The sequence below is a fragment of the Fusarium proliferatum genome (assembly GCF_900067095.1).
Source record: "Fusarium proliferatum ET1 genome assembly, contig: FPRO_scaffold005, whole genome shotgun sequence".
In the NCBI taxonomy this organism is placed as follows: Eukaryota; Fungi; Ascomycota; class Sordariomycetes; order Hypocreales; family Nectriaceae; genus Fusarium; species Fusarium proliferatum.
The window spans coordinates 1870725-1891688 of record NW_022194794.1 but is presented as its reverse complement, the minus strand read 5'-3'; the positions used below and the strand labels follow the sequence as shown (position 1 = coordinate 1891688).

Sequence of the window (20964 nt, the reverse complement as noted above, 5' to 3'; positions counted from 1 at the left end):
GCATGCACTACCTGCATTAGCCCTTAGATCCATCTCCGGTGCCTCACGTCTCCTCTTGTGAGTGCCACGCGTTACGCGTTACCTCGAGGTACATGCTCGAGCCGAGTCGATGTACCTTTGATTTCTTGGTGGAGAACCGGGTTTAGTTTATGTGGGACAAGCGGGATCCCAGCCACCAGACTTCTCAGAGGTGGCATGTGCATAATTATGGCCGTATCACAATTCACAAAGCTGTTATCGGCTCTTCATTCCCTGCTCAGATCAATTGCCATCAACTCCAGCCTCCCACCCACATCACATTGGCAAGAGCTTCTGTATATATCCAATTTCGACAGGTAACACGAGTTTGAGTGTCTCAGCGCTGGGTCAAATGATGGCAATTTCTAGAGATCAGAGTCAGCGTTTTCGGTCACCTGCCGAGACGGCAGACAAGTCACTTGATCGATGCCACGTTCAAACACCACATCCAACAAGGTCTAGTGTAAATAGTGGATGATGTACTTCGAACTATGCGTTGGTGGTTGAAATTAACAACTTCTCGACCCTATCGCCCTTTTAATACCCAACTTGGAGAAAAGAGAACAAAGGCTTGTCTTGATGTCATCCAACAACACCTCATGAGTACGCCTTCATCAGACCTAGTCGAGACTTAGCCAACCCGACCATGACACTTGTTAGTGTTGATGAAATTTTGTACCAGTATTCATCAGTCCCATCACATTCAGTACAAGACACACTTATGGCCGTTACTTGTTTTAGTGCTATTGAGTGCTGGTCCTCCAAAGGACACAAAACGAGCGTAGATACACCTCGATCTAAAGTACAATACATGAAATTGATCTCAAAATTGAGCCTTGCTTTGCAATATGTCCAAAGATGGACTGGAAACATCTGAATCCCTGAAAACTCCCAGAGTTCAGAAGTGAGAGCCAGTGCTATTGCTCATGGCTGGGAATTATGGACTGGACTAGCCAGGAAATGCCAAAACTCCCCTAACACCTCATACCCGCTGTTAAGCTTACCACGTGAACGCCTCCTCGATGAAATCGATGTGGGATCGGTCCTGACGGTTTCGGACAGCCAGGCGAACCTCGTCACTAAGAGCACCAGGGCCACAGACTGTAACAGCCATGGCACCAATCTGGTGCTCTTGCTCCATACCCAAGAGAGTGTTGATGTTGGGTCGTCCAGGGAACATCTGGACAGTTGACGAGGGGCTGTGGATTTCCTTGGTGGAGCGAGGCTGGCTGACAAAGAGCATGATTCGGAGAACATCCCTTCTCTTGTCCATGCCCAAGATCTCAGTCATCCAGGGGCGGATCCACTCCAGATGCTCGGGAGTCTGAATGGTCCAGACTAACAGGATCCTTCGAGTTGCGACAGTACCCTCGGAGTAGCCCTCAACAAGATGCTTGATATAGGGGACGGGGTGAGTGATGCCGACACCTCCAGCGAAGAGAACCACAGTACCGTAAGAGTCGAAAGAGTGGTGTCCACCATAAGGGCCCTCGGCGAAGCAGCTTGTCTCGAAACGACCTCCAGGGGCAGCGACTGCCTTCTTGTAGAGGCTGTCAGTCATGCCGGTTCTGCCTCGGATGACGAAAGAAACCCGTTGTTGTTGCATAGCCAAAAGATCTTGGTTAGTAGTGGCTAATCGGTCGCTCTTAACATCCTCGACGCCATCGTACCAGGCGACGGAGAAGGGGTGTGATTGCCAGTAGCTGATGGCGGGCATGTAGAGATAGGCGTGTTGTCCAGGGGCGGCGTTCCATGGGCGAGCCAGAGTCATGGTCAATCGGACGGCATTTCCAGGGAGGGCTTCGACAATGGTTCGGGAGCGCGAACCTCCCACGTGGGAGCGAACGACACGCCAAATACGATAGGTGCGGTCGAAACTCCAGAGAGCGATCACGCCATAAACGTAGCAGAGCCACTTGAACAAACCAGGGGATGCGGACAAGTGATAGTACAATCCCACGACGGCGGCGGTGGCAGCGAGGATGTGGAGAGCTTTGAAGACCTCATAGAAGGCATGGCGAAGAGGACTAGAAGCCTGGATGCCGAGGAAGACAAAGGAGCATGTGGCCTAGGAGGCGTAAGTAAATCTTCATGAACGCGATTAACGTTAAAAAATGTCTAAAGTAACTTACAACAAAGCCGGGAAGGATAAAGTTGCCCGCAGGAGGGGTGAAGACCCAGCCGTTCTTACCATAGTGGGCAAGGGTATGAGCGAGAGCCTCAAGAATGACAATACGGCCAAACCAACGGTGGATCAGGTTGTAGGTGTCAAAGGAGATGTTCAAGAGGGGAATGAGAGGGTTGTTTCGTCCAGCCAGAAGGAAGAGAGGGACCTGAAATGGAAATAAGGTTAGTGGCATATACTAGTAAGATTTGGAACGACCCAGTGCAATGCAATGCAATTCAATGCAATTCAATTCAAGTCATACCATGTTAACAGTGGAGAGGACACCAGTGCGGTTGCGAATGACACCGCAGGCGGTGGCCATATCAGCAGAATAATCGATGTCGATAACACACCAGACGACATTGGAAACGAAGTAGGACACGAGGAAAAGCAGTTGGAAACGGGTGGGTAGAGTTCCAACGTTGATGGCCTTGCTTAGCTGGATTTCGCGGTTGTGGCGTTTGCTGAAGACGGGAGCGTAAAGAAGGTGGCGCTTCAGGGCCGCAAACTTCTGGTTGGGGATAGCGAAGTAGCGCTGCTTGTCGTTGTTCAAGCAAGAAACATGTCGAGTAAGTCGGATAATTCGCTCGCAGACCTTCCAGACGATAACAGCAGCAGAGACAGCACCACAGACGATCATGAGGTACTTGGATAGGTTTCCGTTGGTGGTTTCGGCGATTTCTTTAGCGAGTTGCTGCTCGGGTGTGAGCTCGTAACCGCCTCGCGGTAGCAGTGAGTTTCCGGCACTCATTGCGACTGAAGAAAGAAGGGAATGACGGATAACAAAAACAATGAGATCAAGGTGTCGAAGTAAAAAGTTGGAAAAGTCAAAGAAAATAAAAACCTCCCCTGGAGGAATCGAGTAGAATGGTCCAAGAAGCGGCGGCGAAGAGAAAAAGAAGAGAGAAGGAGAGAGAGGACGCTGTCGACAGTGATGGGGTCAAGGGACCGTAAAGTAGCCGCAGCACTAACAACACCAGCAGCAGACGGTGAATAAATGAATGAAGGGACGAGAGAGCGTGTGTGTCTGGATGGAAACCAGCTCCGAAACAAACAATTCCTACGCCTTCTTTAGGAATGAACTGAAGACGTCAAGGTTAACGAAACAAGACAAGGCAAGGAAGAGTTTTGAAAAAACGGTTGCGGAGGCCAAGGGAGGGATAGTATTCAGAGTGAGCAGGGGGTATTTTGCGAGATAAATTGGGCCTCTACTAAATTCCCCAGCAATCATGGCCCAAGCAGATCATATTCAAGTTCAAAGCCGCGTGTTGGCTTGTCGTAGAAACAGTGGCCATGCAGTGTCCCTTGCTCTCTCATTTGCAGCCAACTCCATCAGCTGGCTGTACCTATCCCGCTTCCTATCCCTGAGTATCCCACTAAGGGGGCCCATCTGCCAGTGACCAGCCAGCTGCAGCACTACGACAGTGACCGAGTTACAGCTGGGGCCAGCCGCGAGACCACTAAGCCTAGCCTCTAGTCTCAGGGGCATCGAGTTTCAAGATATTCATTGAACCATTCAAGATTGCCTGATCTAGCCACGTCATTGGGCGAACCTACACGATCTAGGAACCCCCCGGCGGCTCCTAGCGAACTGGAGAGGACTGGCCCAGTCAGCGTCTGCGTTGCAATGGCGCGGGACGCGATGCATTGAACAGGGGAGATGACTGTGGCGCTGGCTCCGAGTGGCGGAAGGATATCTGATATCCTAGCACCGCGGGGCACAGCTGGGATTCTGAAACAAGGGCTTTCCCAGCTTCTGGGTAATCAGTTTCTTGGCTGCTCGAGCACAGCGACTGTTAGGGGAATTTGATCTTACTAAAACTTGCGCCCCGCCAATTTTAAACTCTCTTTTAGTACTTTTACGATAAATACTTTAATTTTGGAAGTTTTTCATCTCTCATACTCTACGTATTTGTAGCCCTTGTAAAGACGGTCGTGGCCTAGTTCTAACTAAACACGACTCAGCGGCAATGCAATACATAGCTGTGCTGCATAGTAAAACTATGGACCATCGTCCGTTTGCTGATCAAGTTTCCAGAGATTGTTCTCAACCGAACCCAGCCTGACCCAGCAATGACATCGAATGGCGGTTTCAAGTGCCTCATACCCCACCATGACCGATATTATCGTAACCGTTTCCGTGGCCTCTGAGAGGCGGAGGATTATTCTCCAGTCAAAGCCTGAGACGAGCACTGAGACGAATTCATTACATGTGCATACGTATGATCCCTGGCTAGGGAAGGCAAAAAAACTCAGGACCTTGACACTTAGCGATTAAAACATCAAGGTAAATCTAGCCTAAGCTTGGGGGACTCTTTGCGAAGTTTATTTTGACACCCTATATCAAGGTCCGATACTTTCTTGCCCCCCCCCCCCCCAGAAAACAAAAAAGCAAAACAAAAGATAAGGTGTAAATCAAAACTCCATCAGAGTGATTGCGTATTAGCCCTGCATCCTTACTTAGTACGGTCTCTGTGAAGCTCAAAGTGTACTGAGTTCGTCGTCCATATCGTCCTCTCCAGGCTCTGTCAATGATGTCCCTACAGCGACTCTGTCAGGCATCTTTTCCTGCCAGGTCCTTGCAATATCCAAGCGCTTGACTCTCTTCAACGTCTTGATGTTTCCGCTACTGCTTCTGCCACTGCCGTTAATACCATGTGTTCGCCCCAATGTTTTCCTGGGGCTGTAGTCCATAATCTGTGCACACTCGCCAAGCTCATCTCCGCTGTCTTGCTCTTCGTCAATATCCGTAATGCTGGTTGCTCTCGTATCATTCTCATCCTCCCTGTCGTCCGTATCATCATGATTGCCAGCATCCTTGTCACTTCCTACCGAGCTATGTTGGTCTTTTCTGCGCCTGAGATTGCGGCCCGTCTTCCCACTCAGGCCCGTCGTCCGGGCTCGACTATCTGGTCGACGATCTGTGCCTGTTCTGTAGCTCGTTCCGCCTCGACTTTGGTTTTGCTGTCTCAGCTCGCTTCCTCGTTCCTTGACGGGGCTGGGGAGAACCCATTCGCCAATCCCTTCCTCCCACTTCCAGCCCGAGAATATCGTGCTTGTTTCGACGATTCCCTTGCCAGCAGTGGGAAATCTTTCAGCAAAAGCAACATCTCGGAGGTCCTTCGTTTTCTGTGCCAAAACAAACGCCCCGTCGGACACCAGACCTTCTTGAAACCAATTAGGCAGCCTCAGTTCACTTAAACGTGTACGAATCTCAGACAAGACGTCGTGGCAAGCCAGGCCACATGCTTGTCCCCGGTATTGTGCAACAGAGCAAGCCAGCAAAAGAGTTTGTCGATACTGAGATTCACTGGGGGAACCGTTTCTTGCTGTCAACGGTTTCACGCATTCGTAAATCGCCAGATTCCTCGCTGATAAACTGCCCACTTTCCCGTCGATCAAACTCGTGGCCAAGAATCGGGCTAAAACGAGTGTCAAAAATCCGCTGCTTCGAAACGCCCCACGACGGGTTCGTTGCTGTGTGACGCACATTTCGAGTGTGAATATTAGTCGTCGAATGGCGTGAGCTTTCCAAGGCTCTTCATCACTCATATCAACACCCAATGTCCATATCGCTGCCGTCATTGCGGCCAGAACCCTGGTCAGTGTCTGATCCTCTGTAGGTTGTTCTGTCTCCTTCGCTTTATCACTGTCCAACAGAAGCTGGTCCAGAGCCTTACACAGAAACTCAACGATTGAGGGGACAGGTTTTTTGGAATGTAGCAGGATTTCGATCCCTCGCATCCATACTGACTGAAACGCCCGTGACGTCAGCCAGGTCAGAGATAACTTCTTGGTGTTGATAAGGTTCGAGAGACAGTCCCATGATGGGCCGATTGTGCCCCGACCTTGCAAGCTTTTTACTATAACGCCCAGAGGCTGGACCGTACTGCTCTCGATCAAGGTGCTTGACGTACCACGAGGGGCTACTAAAGGAAGTCTCAGGCTTGAGACAAGTCTCGCGGCTTCTGTCTTGCAGTCGAGACTGAGACAGAGATCAGCCAACAGTCGTACAAACGGAGGTTCGAGGAGACCTTCTGTCACAGCAGTTGCCAAGAGACATAGAGCATGCGCACGGACGACAATTTTGAGGGGCTTCCATCCCATACTTGAAGTACCAAACTCCTCGAGTTGATCGTAGAGTTCTGCCGATGCTTTAGATGATTGCCACTTGAAAGTTTTCCCTGCCTTTGCCGCAGTCTGACGATCCCATTCTTCTATTACGGCTATCGCATCTGGTATCCTGCGAAGACACATCCCTAGCAACGACTTCGGGTGTGCTGTTTGGGAGACAGGTTCTGTTGAGGTCAGCAAGCCATGCAGCCAGCTGAAAATGGCATCGTATATGCGATATTCACTATCCGAGACAATCCGGCGGAGTGATTGCAATTCTGCGACCAGTGATTTTGAATCTGTAGCCGTGGGCTTTGAGCTTGTGGGTGAAGTCTCAGGGGTCAAATTGCCGCATCTGAACTTGCGCATGACTGGCGTCGTGAACCCGAGTCGCCCAGCCCCTGGAGGACTACGATCAATCTTCATGGTGCCGAGAGTGCGAAATGCACGCGGCGGTGTCGACACAGGCGAAGTCATTGGCTTTGACTGAGATGTTGTTACTCGGCGTACTCCATATGTGTGCCGCACTCGCTTCGATAATTTCGTCGTTTCATTCTCCGTGTTCGTCCGCTTCGTGCGAGTTGTTGTCGTTGGTTGCCGGGCCTTATCAACTAGTTTTCTTAAAGCAACTAGACGACACTGAAGTTGCCGTAGTAGGCGCTGGCATCTTGCTGCGGTCCAAGGCTGTATATCTTGTTGGCGGTTGCTGTGATATCCTTTTATTAAACGGTGGGCTGACGGGGATGGGCGATCAGCCATGATAGATGCATTCGGGTGATATCGAAGCAGCTGAATTGATACTAGAGCAATAGCAAAGCAACAAGAAGAATATTAGATGCCCAAGAGAGTATTGACGATTGGATCAATAAGTAGAAGAAAGAATTGGAAATAGTTGAGGACAAAGAAGATGTTGTGTTGTGTTGTGTTAGGTAAAGTACCTAGGGAGCATAAAGAGATCGGCCAATATTTACATCCATCTACTTTCGGTCTAGCGCTGCCGCCAATCACTCTGGGGTCGACCGGCTTCGGGGCCCTAACATTCTCTACTCGGGCTATACCTTGTTTAACCGTTCAAGGCATCGGAGGCCTAAAGTACCGTCACTGTCGCGTGTTCAGCACCGGATACTTCCAGTGTCCGGACCCAATGCAATGCCGGGCCATTGCCGCCGCACCCACCACAACTCGAGCATTAACCGTCCAATTTTTTTCTTCGTCCCCTCCGCTCCGTCACTACCTTACTCCCACCTTCTTTCGACCAACGTCGTTCAATTGATTGTCTTAGTCTTCCAGTGCGTATCCCATGCCTGGTTTCCTCCCTCATTACCTATTCTTCTTTTGCTAAACACTCCATCTTGGCAATATGGCTGAGGAAACCACTCCTCCCGCTCAGGCGCCTGGTATGTATAAATTTTGTGCGAAGCTAGACCGCCCTTGTCGAATGCTCGCTTGTAAAGTCCGGGGTCTCAACAGCCTCAATTTGGCCACTGACGGAGCTATCATATAGCTTTTGCTTTGGCTGTACTGGTCTTACTTGCTCTTGGTATTGGATTATCTATACTGAACCGAGCTAACATGTCTCACAGCTGCTGCGTCCGAGGAGCCCGAGACCAACATGGAGGCCGAAGCTCAAGACGTTGACGTTGACGCTGGCGCTGAAGGTAGCTAAAATTATCCCTCCGATTAGCGATACAGACGACATGGATATCTAACGGTTCAAAGCGTTAATAAACCTTACTATCGTCTTGCCCGACGCCAATGCTAGCAAGATGCAGATTATGGTCCGTCATTGACTTACACCGAGGCCCTGCAAAATCTCAAGCTCACAAAAAAAAATGTCCAGGTCTCTTCTCAAGAACAGGTTCACGAGATTCGACAGTCCATCATTGACCTTCCCTCCGCATTCCAGTACACTTGCTTCCACCTCGAGTTTAATGGCGAGAAGATCAACGACTTCATTCCCCTCTCTGAAATTCCTGACCTCGGCACTACTCCTGAATTCCATGTTGTTGAGGACCCATATACCGAGAAGGAAGCTCGCATCCACTTTGTCCGCATTCGAGAGCTTATCGGTGCCTCCGGAGATCGATGCGACACGGCCCAGGGCCTTCTTCCGGGACTGTCTCTCTTCGAAACTGTCGCCACAGAGGCCGTCAGCAACAATGAGTCGACTGAGGAGTCACCCATTCAGAACTACGATTTCCAGGCTGTACCCTCTCTAACCGAGTTGGTCCCTCCTCCCTCTGAGCCCGCTCCCAAGACAGTGAAGCAGATCTCCTTGTCTTCCTGGAATCCTCCTCCTCCTCACCTCCGACAGCGTGGCCACTTGCTCTACTTGGTTGTCTCCACCAACGAAGGCGAGCAATATCAGATCACCTCTCACGTTTCGGGCTTCTTCGTCAACAAGTCATCCAACGCCAAATTCGATCCCTTCCCTCGTCCGGCACCCAAAGGGCAGTCAGCTCACTCTTTGCTGAGCCTGATCGAACTGGTCTCTGCGTCCTTCGCCGAGTCCTTCGCAAAACTCCAGGACTACAACAACCAACGCGACCCTCTCGCCACTTTCCAAATCACCAATGCTATTCCCGCTGCTCCTTGGGTGGTTCCCTCTCCTAACTCGACACTTTGCACACATCTTCCTGATCCAGCACGATCTCAGGAGACCTACCTCCTTAATGGTGTCGAGAACACCGATACTCTGCGGGACTGGAATGAAGAGTTCCAGTCAGCGAAGGAACTTCCTCGCGAGACTGTTCAGGATCGTGTCTTCCGAGAACGACTTATTTCTAAGCTCTTTGCCGATTATAATGAGGCGGCTACTCGAGGCGCCGTCATGGTCGCACGGGGTGACATTGCTCCTTTGAACCCCACAGAATGCAGAGATGCTCAAATATTTGTCTATAACAACATATTCTTCTCTTTCGGTGCTGACGGTGTTGGTACATTCACTTCCGAGGGTGGTGATGAGGCGGCTCGTGTCGCTACTGGTAAAGATGTCGCTGGTGTGAAGCTCGTCAACCAATTGGATATTGAGGGACTTTTCACTCCTGCCACCGTGGTTGTTGACTACCTTGGCAAGCGAATTGTTGGTCAGAGCATTGTTCCCGGTATTTTCAAGCAGCGCGAACCTGGTGAGAACCAGATCGACTACGGTGCTGTGGACGGCAAGGACATCGTCGCCGCTGATGAGAGGTTCGCTCCCGGCTTTGCTCAGTTGTCCAAGGCTCTGAAGGTCAAGAAGCATCCTGTTTGGGACAAGGAGGGCAAGCGATTTGACTTGGAGGCCAGTGTGGAGACCAAGGGTCTGTTGGGTACAGACGCCCGCAAGTATGTCTTGGATCTATACCGTATCAGCCCCCTCGACATTGCCTGGCTGGATGAAGATGGCCTTCCTGAGGATGGCGATGCCTACCCTCACCGCATGACGGTCCTCCGACCGGAGCTTGTCGACTCATTCTCGCGATACAAGCTGAAGCAGTGGGTAGATAAAGAGGTTGCCCGTCGAGCTGAGCAAAAGAAAGAGAAGAAGGGGGAGACCAAGGCTACAGAGGGTGACGCCAAGGGTGAAGAGGGCGAGGGCGAGGGTGAAGCCTCCAAGGAAGAGGATCACCAGCCCAACCTATCAGACTTCAAGTTCGCCCTTAACCCTGACGCTTTCAGTGGCCAAGTTCCTCAGACTGATGAAGAGAAGGCCGAGTTCGCCGCTGATGAGGAAGAGGTTAGGGCAGCTGGAAAATATCTCCGCGAACAGGTTATCCCTGACCTGCTCAAGGATCTTTCCGAGTCCGAGATCAGCTTCCCCATGGATGGCCAGTCATTAAGCCGACTTCTACACAAGCGCGGTATCAACGTCAGATACCTCGGTAAGGTTGCTGAGCTCTCTAGTGATGGCCGACTCCGATGCTTGCGCGACATTTGTGTCCAGGATATGGTTGCCCGAGCCTTCAAGCATATTTCTGCTGTTTACCTCCGACACCTACCAGTCCCTGCTGTTCCTGCTGCTGTTTCTCATCTCCTCAACTGTCTGCTTGGACATAGGTTCAATGGGAAGCCTATTGCTGAGCTCGATCCTTCCATCCGCAGTCTCTACACTGATGCCGACTGGTCTTTCGAGAAGGTTACACCTGAGAGTCTGCGGGAGAACATCGAGGAGCAGATCCTCCAGCGATTCCGATATGAGCTCGACGAGGAGTGGCACAACCAGGTTCGCCCTGTGCAACTTCTTCGTGAGGTGTCGTTGAAGATTGGTATTCAGCTACTAGCCAAGGACTACAGTTTCACTGCTGAGACTGCTGCTGCTGCTGCTGCTGTTGCCACCACCAATGCTGAAGCTGCTCCTGTAAAGGTCGAGAAGCCTGTTATCAACGGCCAGACCAACGGAGAAACTGGTAGCAGCAAGAAAAAGAAGAAGAGCAAGGCTCGTGAGGCTTCTCCTGTTGAGGCTGCTGCCCCTGCCAATGTGCATACTTTCAGTCCCGAAGACGTCATTGACCTCGTACCTTTAATCAAGGACTCGTGCCCTCGCAGCGCCCTCGCAGAAGAAGCGCTTGAGGCTGGCCGTATTTCTCTTCTCCAAAACCAGAAGAAACTGGGCCAGGAGCTTCTCCTGGAATCCCTTTCCCTACACGAGCAGATTTATGGTATCTTGCATCCCGAGGTCGCTCGTGTCTACAACAGCCTATCTATGCTCTACTACCAGCTCGATGAGAAGGAGGCTGCTGTTGACCTTGCTCGCAAAGCTATCATCGTCGCTGAGAGGACCGTTGGTGTCGACTCAGCCGAGACTCTCCTTAACTACCTCAACCTGAGCCTGTTCCTCCACCAGATTGGTGACAGCAAGGGTGCTCTTGTGTACTCCAAACACGCTCTCAAGATGTGGAAGGTCATTTATGGCCCTGATCATCCTGATTCTATCACAACACTCAACAATGCTGCTGTGATGCTCCAGAACCTCAAGGCTTACCACGAGTCTCGACTCTGGTTCGAGGAGTCACTGCGCGTATGCGAGTCTGTTTTCGGCAAGCAATCGATCAACTCTGCAACTCTCCTCTTCCAGCTGGCTCAGGCTCTTGCTCTAGATCGTGACTCAAAGGGAGCTGTTACTCGCATGCGAGAGTCTTATAACGTCTTCCTTGCTGAACTTGGACCTGAGGACAAGAACACCAAGGAGGCCGAGAGCTGGTTGGAGCAGCTCACCCAAAATGCTGTCAACATTGCCAAGCATGCTAAGGACGTTGCTGCTCGAAGACTTCGAACGGGTGTTCGGTTTACCACCAATCCCTCAAGCTTGGCGGCTTCCAATGCTACTGTCCCCGGCCGCACGGGACCTGGTTCACAAGTTGACTCCCGCAGCATTGATGAGCTTATCAAGTTCATCGAGGGTGGTGAACATCAGCAGACCAAGAAGCGAACTGGCCGTGGAAACCCTAAGAGGCGAGGCCAAGCTGGAGCGCGATAGGCTGACAATTTAACGAAATTCTTTATGATGCTATTATGTGGTCGAGTTTCTAACTCACCGATGTGTAAAAGTAGGCGGTGAAACAAAAAGCATGGGAATTCCATTATGAATCGTGTGGGAGCTGGGTGGCTTGGTCACGAAAAAAAGGCCTTGCATTGGTTGGGTTTGGTAAGGTTGGCGGCACGGTGGCGCGATCACACATATTTGCATCAAAAGTCGCGTTCTCAACATTTGTATATATCCAAGGCTCTGTTCTAGGCCATTGGCCAGATGATCTTCACTCTCATATAACATATTCACACTTGGAGCTCTTGAGTCTATCTGTCGAGCGAGAATTCCCCAGTGGTGCGGAAAGGTCCATAAGATCGAATGAATCGTTGAGCTGACCGTTCAGTCACGCAGGCACCCAAGTCGAGGAGAGAGGCTTTTTTTTTTTTTTTTCGTTGGCGCGTTGCATTCATAAGTGCCGTCAAAATGCTTGGTCGACAGCATCATGTACTCAGAAGTTTAGTACATATCATGGCTCCGTGACTTATCCCCCTTGAAATAAAAACGCCAGTGCAGAAAAGAAGCCTAAGTACGGCCTTGCAAGATAGAAGCCCCGCCGCCGACTGGTGCATGATACGCACCGATACTCTGAAACCCCCTAGGTAACTATGTTAGCTCAGTCTCAAGTGAGTCATGGGGAAAACAAACTTTGTTAAATCAAAGCCGTGCTCTTCTTCGGCCTCTGCCGGTTGAGCAATAGGCTGTGGACTTGACTTTTGAGGTCGAGAAGGACTGCTAAGAGGCGACTTGTCTCCCCTTGGCGGACTGCTACTCTGCGGGGGGAGAACACCTCCAGCTTTGGTAGGACTGACATCGTAGCCACCAAGAGGTTTCAATGGTGTGCTACCTATGTCTGCGTATTTCCAAAAAGGGGCAGGTGAGCTAGTGGGCATGTGTTGACTTGGTCTCTGTGCTGTGCTTGGAGGAGCAAGCTTCGGGTGCATCCTGGGCGGTGCTGGGGTGACGAATGAGCCTCCGTCCTCCTGGTATGAAGATGTGAGCGTGGGTGACTGAGGGTTGTACACTGAAAACGATGAGTCTCTCGCTGGCGTCTTCCTAGGACGCGGTAATGGGCTACCATCAATCATCATGGTCGCGTTTCTGCCAAAGGATCGATCAGGGGTGGACTGGGGAATTAGCAGAGAGGAACCAGGTGGCTGTGGTGATGCCGGAGGGGATGCCCTTCGTCTGCGGGCAGAGGGAGTTTCTCTCGAGGCCATGTCTCTTGGGCCATGTGTGATGTAGGCAAGTTGGTTTGGGGATGAGGGGGCAGATGAACCACGATGACCACCACGACCAACGCGATAGGCGTTTCTTATCATCTCCTCTCTTGCTTCTGGGACAATTTGCCACTTCATTCCCTTGCCAGGCTCGTCGGTTAATCTGGCAACCTTGTCAAATGATTTGTTCAATGAAAGGTTATGACGAATTGAGTTCTGTCGAGTGTGAGTGAGTATACCGCCTAGCAAAGTATGGTGGCCGCCACGAGAACTTACCTGCCAGCCAGCAGCCTGTTGATGGCGATAGTAGGCGTATGTGGTCATGATGTAGGTGTAGATCCCGTTCAGATTCAGCTTCCCATCAGGTGCGTTCAGGATCGCCTGTGTAATCATTTGAGCATAGCTATACTGAGGCTTGATATGCTGGTTCTCATCCTGGCTCAGATCTACACCATTGGCACCAACCATGACGGCTGGCGTGCTTGCAGCCGGTGATTTGGCAGTGCTCTGGGCCGAGGGCGGCGTGCCCGGGCGTTTGTATTCCGGAGGCGCCGGCGCAATGAGGGGTTGTCGGCGCGAAGTACGAGATTGTGGTGAATGAACACTGACTCCAGCACGTTGCAAATAGATGGGATGCACAGTCAGTGGAGTTATCTCGGACGGAAGCACGAACATCATCTCGACATTTCCAATCTCGATGACTTCGCCGCTTGTGAGAGGATGAGCCTGTCCAGCCTTAACGGGCTGGCTGTCCACCTTGGCACCGTTGCGGCCTTTGACATGTAGGAACCACTTCTCGTCCTTGGAATCGAATGATATGGTTGCATGCTCTCGCGATACCATCTTGCTAGGACCCAAGTCGATATGGACGTAGGACTCATCTTCGTCGGAGCCCGCGGTCTGAGAGTTATGTGACGTCTCAGGAGCTCGGCCTATGTTAACGTTGAGCTTGGTGATATAAAAGGTCCAGTCCTGGGCAGCCACTTTGGCGTAGGCTTTCACACCATCGCCCTTGGCCTCGTGTATGACATTTGCGTGATCCTTGCTGGCCTGGACTTCCTGACTTCTGAGATGCTGTGTGATTTGCGACACGAGTTGATCGTCGTTGGGCGCGGGGGGGTCTTCATCTTCCTGGACCTGCTCGGGAAGATCAATGTCAGCTGCCGCGGGCAATGGAACGAACGACAGACAAGATAACGGACCTTCTTACGACGCTTTGCAGGGCGACTGGGGGAGGAATCTTCAACGTCGCCTAGTGATATATCTGCGTTGGACGTCACGGCTTTACGCGGTTCGCGACGAGCCCTAGAGGCTCTCTTTGCCGACGGTGGCATGGCGGGCAAGCAGCTGTGCACTCCTACGCTGCAACGACGAAACGAAAGATGGCAAGGTCGAGGTTCTGTCGTGATCTTGAGATCGCAGGGCAGGGCGTGTTTTTGGTGCCCTCGAGGACTGACGCGGGCATACGAAATAATCAGGTCAAGTGAAGTCGTGTCGTCAATCAATGAATGTATCGTCTACTAGTGCAGCAAATAAATGCCCTGCCCTTTAAAGTTGGTACCGCGTTCGCGTTAGGATTGACCTAGGTCTAGTAGTTAGTGTCATAAAGTGGCAGGGCCCATGACAGGGCTGCGATGCGCTGCGCTGTGGGCTGGGCTTGTGGGCTGGGCTTGTGGGCTGGGCTGGCCTTGGCTGGGATGCGGTGCTGGCTGGGTGTGGGTGTACCGATTCGTGCATATTCGAGCCCCGTTGAGTGAATCAGAGGCGCCAGAATCAGCAGACAAGGGGCTGACAGTGCTGTAAGGGGGCATCAGTGATCACTAGCGTGTGTGAGCGTCATTGGGAAACAAGGCGAATAGATGGATCCAATGGATTGGCATGATCGGTGGAAGAGGAAGAAAAATGAAGATGATTTTTCTCTTCTTAATTCTTCATAATGGGACTGAAGTCTGAAAGAGAGATAGTATTATTAGCATACCTATCTATATCTATCTATATCTATATCTTTTCTCCCCCCTTTCCCTTATAAGGAAGTAGAGCTTAGTGGCTTGACTTGCATCTTGCACAGAAAAGAATTCTGGTTACTTCCATCACCGTACCCCCTGGTCTAGTAGTAGTACTAATCCAATGTCTTGCGTGCGTCTCAGGGGAAGGCAGTATTCTGATAAGTGAATATTGTGTGGTGTTTGTTCATGAAAATATGACCACCAAGCAAGCAATACGATAAATGCACATGCGTAACCTCAAGTAAGCCCAATACCGTCTCGCCCTTTACTAACTGACTGACTGTCTAAATGTCTGAAAGTCTGAATGTCTCTCATTTACTGATTTATAAATAATTCAACTCTGGTTTTGTTTAGCGCTAGGGTACGGACATTATTGCCAACCATGAATCAATAACAGGTTTTCCTTGCAGCTGTCGCTTTATCTGTGTCTAAGCGGGTATGGAACTTTAAGCACTACAATGCGTGAACAACGTGATTCAATGCTTCAGTCTCAGTCAACAAATATCATATTACCCGTTTAATTCAGTTCAAACCCACAGATAAAAAGCCAGTAATAAGAACTCAACCCCCCCCCCCCCCCAGGTTTAGGTACCTACCTAAGGGTGCCTCATTACTAAGCGTCTTAGCCAGGGTCCACTATTTCAACTACCTACACCCTATCCAGCTTCTGGGCCACCACCGCGTTTGTGCAGCCTCGCGGCGCCTCGTCGTAGTCAGCCAAAAGTTCTAACTCTCCTTCATTACCTACCTGACCTACCAAGTAGTAAGAAAAAACTTGGCCTCTTCATCACCCAGCGAATGCACTCGATATCCTTTACGATCCACCCCTTACCTCTCCGATCCAGCCATCCCCAATATTCGTCTCCATACCAGACACAGAGCACCCTCTTGTCCTGTTCTGTTACTGGCCTCTCCCTTGCGCTGCTCCCACTGCCCTTGGAGAGGCTTGAAAAACCAGCGCATTCTTTTAGACACACAACCATTTGTTGATTCGGCTATCATCCTGTCGCATTAGGATTTGCGACCCTCCCCGGCCTCGGGTTGGTGGTTATCTAACCACTGTCGTTCAGCTGCCTCCCTACCCTCCCCCCCATTCCGACGTTTGGATACATTGAAGCTATGGCATCTGAACAGGCTTACGGCGTGACGCCCCCCATTTCCGTTCAACTCCCAACGGAAGCCGAGCTGCGACAATCGGACGCTCTCCTGGAAGAATTGAAGCGTCAAAAGACCTTCGAGAGTCCCGCAGAGACTGCCAAGAGGTGAATGCCAATAAATCTGTCGCGTGAGCGTGTCAAGAACTAACAAACTTGTTCCAGAGAAGAAGTCCTGGCCTCAATCCAAACCATTTGCGATGCGTTCGTCCGTCGAGTCGCCCAGGAGAAAGAACCCAAGAACGAGGTCCTCATACGAAATGCAAGGGGCAAAGTCTTCACTTACGGCAGTTATCGCCTCGGCGTCTATGGCCCCGGCTCTGATATCGACACTCTCATCGTCGCGCCGAAATACGTGACCCGCGAGGATTACTTCAAGTTCTTCCCAGATCTGCTTCTCTCGATGGCCCCCAAGGATGCCATCACTGATATGGCTGTCGTGACTGATGCTTTCGTACCCATCATCAAGTTTGAGTACTCTGGCATAAGCATTGATTTGATCTTTTCTAGGGTCATTCAGAAGCAGCTATCTCCCGATTTCAAAGACCTCAAGGACTCTGGCTTGCTGCGCGGCCTAGATGAGGCAGAGCTGCGGTCTCTCAACGGCACACGGGTAACGGACGAGATCCTCACGCTAGTCCCCGAACAGAGCACATTCAAGAATGCGTTGCGAGCCATCAAATTGTGGGCGCAACGGCGTGCTGTCTACGCCAACATCATGGGTTTCCCTGGTGGTGTTGCATGGGCCATGCTCGTCGCGCGCGTTTGCCAGCTCTACCCAAAGGCTACGTTCTCGGTGATTGTTAACAAGTTCTTTTTGGTTATCAGCCAATGGCGCTGGCCGCAACCCGTTCTCCTCAAGCCCATCGAGGGTGGGCCTCTCCCTGTTCGAATCTGGAACCCCAAGGTACGTCTAGTTGCATGCGATTTTAATGCGCAGAGTGCTAATCCTGTTTCTGCAGCTCTACAAGGGTGATACCTATCATCTAATGCCCGTCATTACTCCTGCGTATCCATCCATGTGTGCCACTTTCAACATTACTCGTTCATCGATGTCGATTATAAATCGAGAACTTAAGCGGGCTCTTCAGATATCTGAGAGCATCATGGTGGGCAAGCGCCCCTGGAGCGATCTCTTTGTCAAGCATACCTTTTTCACCGCAGGGTACAAATACTACATTTCTGTTACCTCAGCAGCGAAGACAAAGGAGGCCCACACAATCTGGTCTGGTTATGTTGAGTCCAAGGTTCGAATGCTAGTGCAGAAACTTGAGCAACACCAGTCCATCGCGCTAGCCCATGCCTTCAACAAGGGCTATGAACGACAACACCGATGTCACAATCAGGAAGAGATTGAGGCTGTGCAGGAAGGGAGCCTCGATTACCTATGTAAGGAAGACACCGAGCACACTACTGCTGTCAAGATTGAGCCCGCAGTCGCAGAGCTACCAATCAAGGCTGAAAACGGAGAGAATGGCCAGCCTGTCAAGCCTGAGAATGGTCAGGGCAACGAACAGGTCAAGACCGAGAACGGTGAGAATGATCACGTTTTTAAGCCTGAGCCTACAGAAGACACTGGTCCTATTACGGTCGTGCCTGTCAAGCCTGAGGCATCCAATGAGTCCAAACCAACAGACACTGCGACGGCAAGCAGCCCATCCGACATTTACACAACTACTCACTATATTGGCCTCGAGCTGGCTTCTGGTATGTATACCGCCTGACATGTTTTCGCGAATCCTCGGTGTTTGAGATTTCCCAGTACTGACTCAATAGGCGCCAAATCACTTGATCTTTCTTACCAGGTTGATGAGTTCAAGGAACTTTGCACCTCGTGGCAGAAATACAAGGATGATCTGAAAGATTACGTCTCTATTGGTGTTCAACATGTCCGAAAGTGAGTTCAGCAGACGCTTCCGACATGAACGCACATTGGCCTGCTGACTTTGGCCCGCACAGCTTCAACTTACCAGACGATGTATTCGACGACGGCGAGAAGAAGCCCCAGAAGAAGGCTGCAGCCAAGGGCTCAGCAAACGGCAAGAAACGGGGCCCCCCAGAGGTATTTAAGCATCACCGGGCGAATTCCCATTGCCGGCCAAGATGCGCTGTTCCAGATGGCACATCCCTCCCAGCTAGGGTTTACTAACCCTTGTATAGGAGAATCCTCCCCCAGCAAAGAGACAACAAGCTTCGATTGCTGCCGCAGGCTGAACGTGATAGCATACTTCGCATTCCACACCAAAGTTGGCTCGGGCTCGACCACAACTCAATTGTGCATCTTGCACTATATCTAAAACCAAAAAAAATATCAAGAATATCGGCAAGTCCATAAGTGGCTGGACGATTGGCATGTGGCTGATCACGTAACTAACTCACATAAGAGAAACAAAAAAGCTCGCTTTCAACCAGACTGAACTGCATCAACTACCATGGTAAGTTGGCAGTGCCAGCCTGATGTGTTAATGCATTACTGGCGGCGTTATTTGCGATTGGAAGATTGAATAATCTACATTAATAGCAGCAGAAAGAGAGAGAGAGAGAGAGAGGCACGTGCAGTGCGGGAAGGGCAGCTGGCTAAATCAACATGTTGTGCTTCGCAGCAACATATCTCCAAAATGGGAACTGTCTAGTCGCCGGGTCGATAACGTTGAAGACCTCCAGCAACCTCATATTATATCTGTACCTAGGAAATGGCCATGCTAGATCAATACAAATTTTTTGAGGCTCGATGAACCTCAGGAGACTTGCTCCAAACCTCTTTTTGTTTTTGTCCCGCGTATTCCTGAGATGTGAATGGTACCCGAGATTGCTCGACTTTACTGGGATTTGATGGCCATCTCTTTCAGATGCATCAGAGGTCGTCGTCGTCATCATCACTGCCACTGAACCAGCCTTCTTGGTAGGCATCAGCCAGTTCTGCCAATCCATTGCCAATATCCTCTCTTTCGTTCACCGGTACAAGTCGAGCAGAGTCCGACCGCAAATTTCTGATCCGTTGCACTAATGAGCTGTTTGTGGAGAGTGTGGTATGCATGCTGGCATCAGGATGGCTACTGAGATGAGGGTAGATTTGGGGGTAGGCGTCCAGTAACGGGAATCTGAGGGATGAATCATATCTAGTCGAATATCAGTACTTAGCAAGTCACATGGTCTAGGCAGTAACGTACTTGCGCACAACAGAATTGCCTATCATGGGGCGTTCGCCAGGAGCAAGATGTCTAGGGGCGTCTTCATCAACGTTTCCAAGGGGGTCCAGGTCTCTGCAAGATCGGAGTTCGCCGAAGACATGCTTATGGGCATCCGACCTAGCAATATGATGTCGACTCCAAGTGCGCCCCATTTGGAAGAAGTCGACATTGATGCGGCTGTCTTCCGGTGAGTCCTTTTCAGATGCCAATGACATGCTGATGCTGGCCAGGGGTTGATTGCCATTGACGTTCAGACTCTCAGCCAGGTCGTCTAGAGAGCTTGGCTGCTCCGAAGAGCCTTGTACCTGACGTGTAGGTAAGGTGGCCGTTTCGATAGCTGCAGCCATGACAGCAGATGTGTGCCAGGGTGAGCGGCGATCCAACGATACGCCAGCTGACAGGTCCTCTTCGGGTAAAGCCATAGGAACAACTGTCGTTGCCTGCGTGCAAAGCTGTTCGATACTGTGAGCGACGTTGGCAAGGCGAAGTTGACGCTTTAATCTGGGAATATCAAGCAAGGGGCTCTGAAGACCCCAGGTCCATATGGTTGTCTTCGGGAACTCATCCCTCAAGGACTCGAGATATGCGGATGCATAGCCACCCCAAGCATCATCGATGGTAGTGAAGACCTGTATTCCCTGCATCCTGTCACACTCTTCTGCAAAGGGCCTGAAGTCTCGATCCACAAGATCGTGCTCCTTGTCGAGCATCGAGAAGAGCTCTGTGCCCATCGAGAAACGCTCAAAGGGCATGGTTGTCGAGTTGAGCTCAAAGTCATAGAGCTGGACCAGTGAACGTGGATGGAAGTAGACTCGTGAGAAATCGGACCAGTATCTCACATTGGAGGTTGTCAGTTGTGCCGGTTCAGTACCTGCATCGAGGCTCTGCTGGTACTCGCTTGGATTGATGGGCGCCTGTTTGTGAACGACTGATTGACCTGACCTGAGAGGGCGTTAGTTAGCATGGTGTTGACCGATAGGATGATTAATAGGAGTTCCTACCATAATTCCGCAGGATCTGGTTCGGCTCCAGCTTCATACAGTGCATTAATCTTGCGTAAAGAGCCAAAACCGCCTTTGAGATCGTATATGACTGTTCGTGGGAGAAATGTTTCTGAGCCGTCAGCACCTAGACCGGCCCGCCAATGAACATTGTGATCTATAGGTGACTTTTCGTCGGCTGAGTATGTAAAGTATGACTCCTATACTATGGTGAGTGATTGCGTTGTGTGCATAGGTTGTAATACTAATGTTACCTGGGCATTCCAGAAGTGAGTAGCCGTATAGTTACTCAGCTGACCGAGCTGAAGACTGATGATTTCACGCATTTGGGGACCGTGATCCTATACAGACTTTTGTGTGTCTTCTGTGTGCATTACATACAATAAAAGCTGATGCAGTCAAAGACCAGGTTTGTGTGTAGGAATGTGAAATGTCAAAGTTCACATGCAAAGTCTTGATTGATAGATGAAGATATCTGCGACTACCTACCTGCACAGGTACTTACTTACCCTACAGGGATAGAGTGGGTAAGATAATTATATGTGTTGATACCCTAGGCAGCTTATCTAATCATCAATTCTGGAATTCGAT

The 20964-nt window shown here is 50.7% G+C and overlaps 6 protein-coding genes across 6 annotated transcripts; 2 read left to right on the top strand and 4 right to left on the bottom strand.

Moving 5' to 3' along the window:
- Positions 1-1018: 1018 nt before the first annotated feature.
- On the bottom strand, positions 1019-2936 carry FPRO_10881 (uncharacterized protein; the record flags this gene model as incomplete). Its single annotated transcript, XM_031231892.1, has 3 exons — positions 1019-2086; positions 2151-2351; positions 2448-2936. The coding sequence occupies 3 exons, from the start codon at positions 2934-2936 to the stop codon at positions 1019-1021; spliced, it is 1758 nt and encodes a 585-aa protein (XP_031081884.1).
- A 1730-nt stretch (positions 2937-4666) lies between these two features.
- Positions 4667-6775, bottom strand: FPRO_10880 (uncharacterized protein; the record flags this gene model as incomplete). The annotated part of the gene is made up of 1 exon (XM_031231891.1): positions 4667-6775. The coding sequence occupies one exon, from the start codon at positions 6773-6775 to the stop codon at positions 4667-4669; it is 2109 nt and encodes a 702-aa protein (XP_031081883.1).
- An 883-nt stretch (positions 6776-7658) lies between these two features.
- On the top strand, positions 7659-11753 carry FPRO_10879 (uncharacterized protein; the record flags this gene model as incomplete). The annotated part of the gene is made up of 4 exons (XM_031231890.1): positions 7659-7695; positions 7882-7956; positions 8018-8076; positions 8139-11753. 4 exons carry the CDS (start codon positions 7659-7661, stop codon positions 11751-11753), a joined length of 3786 nt encoding a protein of 1261 aa, XP_031081882.1.
- A 573-nt stretch (positions 11754-12326) lies between these two features.
- Positions 12327-14355, bottom strand: FPRO_10878 (uncharacterized protein; the record flags this gene model as incomplete). The annotated part of the gene is made up of 4 exons (XM_031231889.1): positions 12327-12399; positions 12450-13237; positions 13298-14158; positions 14224-14355. 4 exons carry the CDS (start codon positions 14353-14355, stop codon positions 12327-12329), a joined length of 1854 nt encoding a protein of 617 aa, XP_031081881.1.
- A 1791-nt stretch (positions 14356-16146) lies between these two features.
- Positions 16147-18395, top strand: FPRO_10877 (putative PAP1-poly(A) polymerase; the record flags this gene model as incomplete). The annotated part of the gene is made up of 6 exons (XM_031231888.1): positions 16147-16289; positions 16347-17088; positions 17144-17888; positions 17958-18078; positions 18141-18243; positions 18342-18395. 6 exons carry the CDS (start codon positions 16147-16149, stop codon positions 18393-18395), a joined length of 1908 nt encoding a protein of 635 aa, XP_031081880.1.
- A 640-nt stretch (positions 18396-19035) lies between these two features.
- On the bottom strand, positions 19036-20699 carry FPRO_10876 (related to beta tubulins; the record flags this gene model as incomplete). Its single annotated transcript, XM_031231887.1, has 4 exons — positions 19036-19300; positions 19352-20314; positions 20374-20573; positions 20628-20699. The coding sequence occupies 4 exons, from the start codon at positions 20697-20699 to the stop codon at positions 19036-19038; spliced, it is 1500 nt and encodes a 499-aa protein (XP_031081879.1).
- Positions 20700-20964: the final 265 nt, after the last annotated feature.